The 8,301-nt window shown below is 34.0% G+C and overlaps 1 protein-coding gene across 2 annotated transcripts; it reads left to right on the plus strand.

Annotated features, from left to right (window-relative positions):
- The first annotated feature begins 468 nt into the window (after positions 1-468).
- Positions 469-7,954, plus strand: LOC130799713 (vesicle-associated protein 1-1-like). 2 transcript variants are annotated; one of them, XM_057662918.1, is made up of 9 exons: positions 469-745; positions 853-923; positions 1,032-1,113; positions 1,220-1,335; positions 2,064-2,228; positions 2,364-2,405; positions 4,733-4,810; positions 6,571-6,699; positions 7,497-7,954. In XM_057662918.1, exons 1-8 carry the CDS (start codon positions 694-696, stop codon positions 6,679-6,681), a joined length of 717 nt encoding a protein of 238 aa, XP_057518901.1. In that variant the 5' UTR covers positions 469-693; the 3' UTR covers positions 6,682-6,699; positions 7,497-7,954. The 2 variants fall into 2 exon arrangements, with proteins under 2 accessions (XP_057518901.1, XP_057518900.1); XM_057662917.1 differs by lacking the exon at positions 7,497-7,954 and adding an exon at positions 6,793-6,969.
- Positions 7,955-8,301: the final 347 nt, after the last annotated feature.

The following is an 8,301-nucleotide window of genomic DNA, read 5'->3' on the forward strand; positions in this document are numbered from 1 at the left end:
ATTTGAAATTTTAATATTGTTGTTTTATATGTAATTTTTTCTGACTGATATTTAATTATTGTTCCTTTACATATTTCCAAAATCATCCCTATTTTCTTTCCAACATGGGTGTAATCCTAGCTAATTGAAAAACTCCTATCACATGTCACAAGTTAGATTACACAAGGAAAGGTCTTCCCCTCAGTTGCGACTCTGGTGATGACCAACTGTATAGTAGAATAACCTAAAATAGGTCAACAAAGAATAACTACTGCCAAAATAAACAACTCATAAACTAAAAATGTAAAATTGAGGCCAAATAAAAAAGTTAATGTTGAAAATTCTAAAATAGAAACAAAAAACATTAAACGAATTAAGTGGGTTGAAACTAAATCAATCTTGCTGTATTACACATTAGGTCAAAATTATAAATTTTGAACTAAATTAGTTAAACGAAATAGACTTGATCAAAAGATTTCTAACCCATTTCTACATCCGACCTCAATCCATCCTTTCAAAAGGGCGCGTGAAAAATGGTGTTCCATTTAATAACACGACGATGTGGACGAACTTGATTCCATACACCATTGCCAAATCAAATTTTGTTTTCACTTCACTTTCATCTCACACTCCCTGTTACAGTTACTTATACTCCATCATCTACATGTGATTCAGTGGATCTCGCACGCTACCTGGCCTTTGTTCGTACTCGAGATGGCTGTGGGCGAGCTTCTCAACATTGAACCATTAGAACTCAAATTCCCATGTATATTCCCATCTTCTGAGATCTAATATTTTCTTAATTCCGTTTGATTGATTTTTCATGCTAGGGTTTCTCGTTTTCTGATTCTTTCCCTTTGATTATTTTTCTAGTTGAACTTAAGAAGGAGATCTCGTGTTCTCTTCAATTGTCTAACAAAACTGATAATTATGTCGCCTTCAAGGTAATTTTGTTTTGATCTTCATTTTCGTGATTCAAATTATTCGTATTATTAATTTTCATGAAATTTTACCTTTTATTTATTCATCTATCTGTTTTATTTTTAAATTAGGTCAAAACCACGAATCCAAAGAAGTATTGTGTTCGTCCTAATACCGGCATAGTTTTGCCTCGATCACCTTGTAATATTATAGGTGCTTGAATTTTGTTTGAAGATGATTTACTTCAATTATTTATATGATTAAGTTCATTTGATTTTTGTTGTGAATTTTGATTTTATTTTTAAAATTGTGTGTGCAGTTACGATGCAAGCACAAAAGGAAGCACCTCTTGATATGCAATGCAAGGATAAATTTCTTCTTCAAAGTGTAATTGCTCCCAATGGTGCTACTGTTAAAGATATCACTGCAGAAATGGTAACTAACTAATAGTAACTTCTTGATTTAACCTCTTGTTTTGAAATGGTAAACACTATGGATTCTACTCGGACATGGGTAGGACATTTTTGAACTTCATAAAGTGGTTGTGTATGATACTTGACATGTACCACTGTGGAATATGAGTTCTGGAATCCAAGCAACGTAATCATGGTTGATTAGAGCATCCATAAGAGCATCTACAACAGTGACTTTTTTCTTAGGTTATAGTCAACGATCTTGTCCTTTTGTCCATGATAATAACTTTTTATAAATGGCATGCATAACCTTTTAATGTAGGGGCATATTGGGATCACTATTGTGGAAACAATTGAAAATTGAGGTATGGATTATGAAGAACAATATGAGGTGGAAGAAGAACATACATGAGAGAGAAATTCAATGCCCAGGTTTTCAGGGAAATGTTGTGGGTGCTAAGAGGAGTTTGGCCTTATTAGGGGAATTAAAATGGAAAACTTGGGTGGAAAACAAATTTCACATTTTGCAAACATTTATCTCCAAAAATGGAAGGAAACCAACTTTGCTCAACCTTTCCATCCCCAAAACCTTCATTTTTCCCAAGTTTGATTTGCATTTTTCATTAGAAATTATTTCCACCAAACCAAACATTCCTCAAGAATTTTTCTTGGGTTGGCTTGGGACATATTGATGTTGACGGGGGTTTATTATGAAGAGATTAACTCTGTGGGTTGGTTTGGTTGATTCAGTTTAGCAAGGAGGCAGGACATGTAGTTGAGGAGTGCAAATTGAGAGTGGTTTATGTTTCCCGACCTCAGCCAGCCTCACCGGTTCCAGAAGGTTCAGAAGAAGGGGGTTCCCCGAGGGGTTCTGCTTCTGACAATGGTCATTTCAGCAATATAGAGTCTGCTGCTGTAAGTTTCACCATGTTTTTCTCTTATTAATGGCTTGGCTGTTTGATACGGATTGGATTCTGATCATGATATGATTCAAATTACTGTTTGTCAAGTAAGCTCGACTGATAGTTGGGGTCTTACTTTAAATTTCAGGCATTAAGAGCATTTGGCGAATTCCAAGAGAAACCTACAGAGGTAATATAGTTTAACAGCTACAACCACTTTGATTTTTCCATTTTTTCAATAACTTGTCATTCCTATTCCATGAGAATCATTGTGTTCCACAATATTCCACATAAGTCTACTTATGTCTATTGGAAATGTTGGATATTGGCTTACAAACTCGCAAATAGGTAAGCTAAGAATAGGATGTTACATAAAAATAATATTAGCGTCCTTTATTTTATCTGTAATTCTGAAGGGGTTTGTATTTTGTATGCTGTCAAATTACAGAGGTGGATTTTTAGTGTTTTTCAGGTTACTTTCATTTCCATTCCCAATACTTACGTTTGGTAAAAAAGGTTAAAGATGCCTTTTGTGTGTCAAGTGTTTTGTTGGTGTGAGGGGATAAGAAAAGAGATTTCAAGATTTTATTCATGCTAAATGAAATTGTAATTGAGTTGGTGCATGCAGGAGGGTCATTAGTGATTAGACTAATAGATAACTGTGAAATTTGGATTTGTTAGCAACGGTGTAAATTTTTTGCATGTGCCATGAATGTAAAAGTATTGCTGCCAACTTGCTCTTATCTTTTGAGTTTATTAAACTGTTTGAAAGAAACCATATTTTATGATGTGGCTTTGTGTTTGTTTCCTATTGCTTTGCATCAGGAAGCAAAGTTGGTTTTGTAAAAGATTTTGTCTTTGTTGTTTTGTATATTGGTTTGTGGACAATGTTTTGGGGATTTGGTTTGAGGAAAAGTTCGTGAAGTTGGAAAATTTATCTTTGTTGCTTTATATATTCCTCCATCCTACTGAATTTGCTTCATTTTGCATTTTAGTCTGTCTCAACAAATTTGCCTAATTTTTTATTTTGGACATGACTTCGCCACTTTTACTCTCAATATACTCTCTTATATCTAAATTTCTACTACTTCAACTCATTATGTCTAACTTCTTAATCTTCGTACCAAAAGCAAATGGAGAAAAATGGTTGTGAGCTCAGAGAAGTAATGATTTATGGACAAATTTTTGGAGAGCTGATTGATCTTTTATTCGTTGTTTTCTTAGTTCTATAGAGAAAATGTTGGGTCTTCTTATGTGGTCATCACATTATTATTCATGTTTTACTCTAGAAAACATAAGAAACTTGGGAGACATGGTCCCTTTTAAGTATGTTTTTATCATCGCGGACTCATGAAATCACGTGTAATGTGTGAATTTGTATATGATACAAAAGGTCAATCGAAAACAACTTTATTATTATTACTAACTAGGATAAGGTTGCATACTTCTGAACTCCCAAACTCCACTTTAGGTGAAGCCGCTAAATGAAATTGGGTCAATGACATGGAAGGGGTTTGAACTTAAAATGTACATCTAGACAAGTGGAACCTTTTGAAGATCCAATAGTTTTTGGGTTCTGTCAAGGAACCAACTCAACCAAAATCTTAAGCTAATGGTTGAGGCTCCAGGATATGTTATATACTCTAACATGCCCCCTTACACGAGAGCCCATTGGGCTAGAAGTATGGATTCAACAGAGTCCTTCTCATACCTGGTGCTAATATTCCACTTTAAATGAGGGTGTTTGAGATTCGAACCCGTGACCTCTTGTCACACTAGCTTCTGATACCATGTCAAGGAACCAACTCAACCAAAAAACGCTTAAGCTGATGGTTGAGACCCCAGGATATGTTATATACTCTAACAGGTTCTTACATTTCTCATATGTGGTGCACTGCTTTTACCCCATGACTTGATTTGTAGGAGCTTTTTAGTCAAATTGCGCAAAAAGGGGATGAGTAGCTTAAGAAGTACATATTGATTAAAAGGATAAAGAAAGTTATAGAGGGAGGCTACGGTGCCTAACTAAATGAAGATTTGCCTTTTCCTTTGGTAGGACCGAACTGTTTTTGCTGTGGGAGGGGTGGAGGAGGTCACCTCTGTTGAATGCTTTACAATTTGTTCAATATCTTTGTTCTTGTGAGCAACTGGACTTAGATACTTGAAACACTCACTAGAGGGGAACTATTTCATACCTGACACATGTCTCTACATCTCTATTTAGTATAGACCCTGTTTTTAGTTTTGTCATATCACGTGTAAATTTTGGAAAACCTATTCTGTTTTGGGGGTTCAAGTTTATACTTTCTTGTCTTCTTGATGGAGCTTTATGGTAATTTTATTTGGATTTGGCCACCTTTTGAAATCTAATCTCTAGAGTGGTTAGTTGTGGATATATTAATGTGTAAATCAAAATGTGAAGTGCTAGTTTCTTCTGAAATGACATGCTTATTTGAATTGTGTTAAATTCATATGCTGTATGCATTCTGAATTTATGTAATTTGATACATAATTCAGGCAAAAGCTCTCATTGCTAAGCTGACCGAGGAGAAAAATGCTGCAATCCATCAAAATAAAAAACTTCGAGAAGAATTGGTAAGAGCTTTACTGTTTCTCTTTATCATTTTGTTTTTAGTTGGCGAAGCATGGGTTTGAAATCGACCACTTGTAAAATACATCCTTAAGTAATACTTTCCGCTTTCCATGAGATCTAAATTTTGATTCCTGAACATAACTCATGGTTTGTCCCATGAAAATTTCTTGTCAAGTGGAAATTCTAGTTAATATTGGAATGTTTGGTAAATGACTTTTGGGTTGAATTTTGGACTTTGGTTTTTGGATTAGTCAAAAAGTCTGAAAAAGATATAGTTGGTAAAAGACTTTTTAGGTAGGTGGCTTTTTAGCCAAAATGAAAGTTACTTTAGTTGGCTATTTTCATTGACTAATGGCTTGTTAGTCCATTTTTTTTTCTAATAATTAGCCAACGCTTATACCTAATTTTACTAAACATCTCCCTGAACTAACTTATCCGTCTAGCTTAAAAGCGTAGTGCTATGTCGTCATTCTTTGGTTATTATATTTGCATTAATCGGATGCTTTGAGAAGGATACATGTGAGATGATGACTTTTCTGAAGATCATCCCTTATGCCCCCATTCCCCTTTGTGTTTATGGGTTTTGTAGTCATGGAGAGGCAGCTCACAAACATACCTGAGCAACGGGTGGTGGTGAGTAAATTTAAATTTAGGATGGGTAAGCCCCTCAAATGAAATGATAATTATTAGCAAGGTCACATGTTGTGAAAATTTGAAAAAACAATTTTTAAAATAAAGAATTGAAAAATAAGCATGGGAAAAACTCATTTGTCAAAATAAGCGCCTCTGCGTAACATGTGGTCAGAGACAAGAAACCATTTAAAATCAGTTCAATAATTGCCCATTGAGCCATTTTAAAAGATTATAAGGCAAAAAAAAAAAATAAGAGAGGGCAATTCATGGTTTATTTTTTTCAAAGTTAGGTATCACCAATTCACCAAGGTTATCTGAATTATTGTCCAAGAGGCAAAGTCAATACCATAAGAAATGATCAATAGATGCAGAAGTTGACACGCCTTATCAGGGTATTTCTTCGATAGCTCAATCAATTGAAGATGAACTATCTGTCCTTGTGCCCTACCTAAGAAGTTTGCCAAGTACTTCCACCTTTACAGTGGCGAAGGCTGAATTAAATTAGCTCCTTTTTTTGTCATTCCTCCATCAGCATTGCCAGGGATGATTATTTAATATCTGGAAATATTAGGTTTCCTAAATCTTTTTCACTTAGCTGTGAAAGATACAAGCTTTATATAATATTTGGAAAATTCAAGGAAGATGATGTTTCTTTCTCTTTCAACCAAGGTAGTCAAGAATTGCTCGCGGGCGATTTCTATTTTATTTCTTTTGCTTTTTTTACCTTTTAAAATGGCCCGCTGTTACTAACAATTGGCAAATTATGAGTTGATTTTAAATGGTCCGTTGTCACTCAGCAGACAATTCCTTACCAAAGGTTAGGGCTCATTGACGCTATATTGGGAATTAAGTTTTTCCATGCCTATTTTTTAAATTTTTTATAGAACACTTTTTTTTTTTTTTATATTTTCAATATTTGTAATTTGTAAATGAATATTGTTCTTGGGACTTCGGTAGAGTTTTCTATCAAGGGACAGTGAGTGAAATTTTAATTTTGTTTTAGATTTCACATCAGGAAAACCCTGCCTTCCTGTTTTATTTGCTGATATATATTGCATAGGGTACTTTGTACTGTGAAGCATGTTTTATTCCTGCTTATACAATTTACTCTGCTGTTGTGACAACGCAGGAGCTTTTGAGGCGCAAAGCTCATAAAAGCCAAGGCGATGTTCCCTTTATGCTTGTAATATTAGTTGGCTTGATTGGAATTATATTGGGCTATATCATGAAGAAGGCATAAGGAAACCAGAAAAGGCAGGCAAGAAATTTCCTGTTATTTTCTATTATTATTTATACATCGGTAATTAGACAAGGAATGGATGTGTAATGGTGCTAGCTGTTGTCTTTGCAGACAAAGGGGAGAAAAAAATTTGTTTAGGTAATGTTCATGAGTTTGTATTTAACTATTCACTAGTATTCATGGACTTGTTGAGATTTTACTTTAATTTAAATTTTTTGGGGGGTCTAAACAGTTGATGTTTATGAAGCAACATGATTCTTTTGCTAATTTAACAAATTTTTTATTTCATTTCAGCCTCAATAGACCAGAAACAACTTCTATAGTCATCGTGTTTGGTACTTTTAAAGATTATACTCCAATATGAGGTGATAGTAATACACCAAGAACACATGTTGGTGAATAATAAAAGTTTGTTAATTTTTCTACAATAATACTAACTATTGATTAACCATAAATAATACCAACTTATGAAGTAATTTCCTAAAATAATACCAATTTTAATTTATTAACTAATATACTAATTTTTTTTGTCTTATAATCACATATAGTTTGGTTTTTAACATGTTAGGGATTTTCTTGGAAAACACTCCTTTAAGTTGTGGTATTATTCATGGTTAATCAATAGTTGGTATTATTGTAGGAATATTAACAAAAGATTGTATTATTGACGGTAAAAATTCCTTTGTTGCATGCGAGCAGTGATGTTTGCCTGATTGTTTCGTTATACAGTATTTTAGGTTGTATTCGTATTTCTTGAATTTGCCTCGTTTGCCTTTTTGGGCTATCCTAGTAAAAATACTCCATTGTCCATACAGTCATACTATGTCAAGATTCTTTGAAAAGCAACAAAAATGCTCGCGGAAATCTCAGTAGAACGTATGAAGCTTTATGGGATTCACAAGTCATTTAGCTTGCAGCTTTGAGCCTTTCGTTTCTTGCATGACTTCTTTCAATCCTTTGCTTTTTTGGATATGATCGGCTTCTGATCATGTACTTGGAGAACATCTTGTATACCACGGGTCAAATGCAACATCTATGGCTTCTCAACTTGTAGCTAACAAGACATACATTCGCTTGAATTAAGATGCAATAATCTAGTTCAATAAAAGACCAACAAGTTCAATTCTTCTTGTGTAACGGAAAAGGGGTTGAAATAAAAGCCTCAAAGAGGTTCAACAATGAAAAACAAAATGAAAATCAAATGCAAAATGAACACAAGTGTTTATTGAGGTATTTTGGATACCTCCCCCTCAAATGTAGTTTATTATATTGAGTTTAACAATTACAAGTAAAATAAACCTCTCCTTATCTTGAGAATAGTTCTTTCAAACATTACAAAATGCTAAAACAATGATGAACACTCTTAAGTTTCAATCAAAGTAATAGCACTCTCTCAAAGTGTGTGGTGCTCTTTGTTCTATGAATGATGTGTCCTTTTATAGAGGAAGAATACATCTTTCTAGAACGACATCATTACTCACCATAAACTCACATTTACATCACACTATTAACTATGACGATAAACATAGCAATAAACATGGCATTAACCAAAGGAATAGAATGTGCATCAATGCAAACCGTAGCTCAAAAGTCCCAAAACAACATCCTAGGCAAAGTGCT

The sequence above is a fragment of the Amaranthus tricolor genome, chromosome 14 (genome assembly GCF_026212465.1).
Source record: "Amaranthus tricolor cultivar Red isolate AtriRed21 chromosome 14, ASM2621246v1, whole genome shotgun sequence".
Lineage (NCBI taxonomy): Eukaryota > Viridiplantae > Streptophyta > Magnoliopsida > Caryophyllales > Amaranthaceae > Amaranthus > Amaranthus tricolor.

Bases quoted from the DNA above. Each gene is read 5' to 3' on its own strand.
- LOC130799713 (XM_057662918.1), top strand. From the start codon at position 694: ATGGCTGTGGGCGAGCTTCTCAACATTGAACCATTAGAACTCAAATTC. The intron at 746-852 runs GTATATTCCCAT...TTATTTTTCTAG, and splicing joins ATTAGAACTCAAATTCCCAT to TTGAACTTAAGAAGGAGATC. The intron at 4,811-6,570 runs GTAAGAGCTTTA...GTGACAACGCAG, and splicing joins AAAAACTTCGAGAAGAATTG to GAGCTTTTGAGGCGCAAAGC.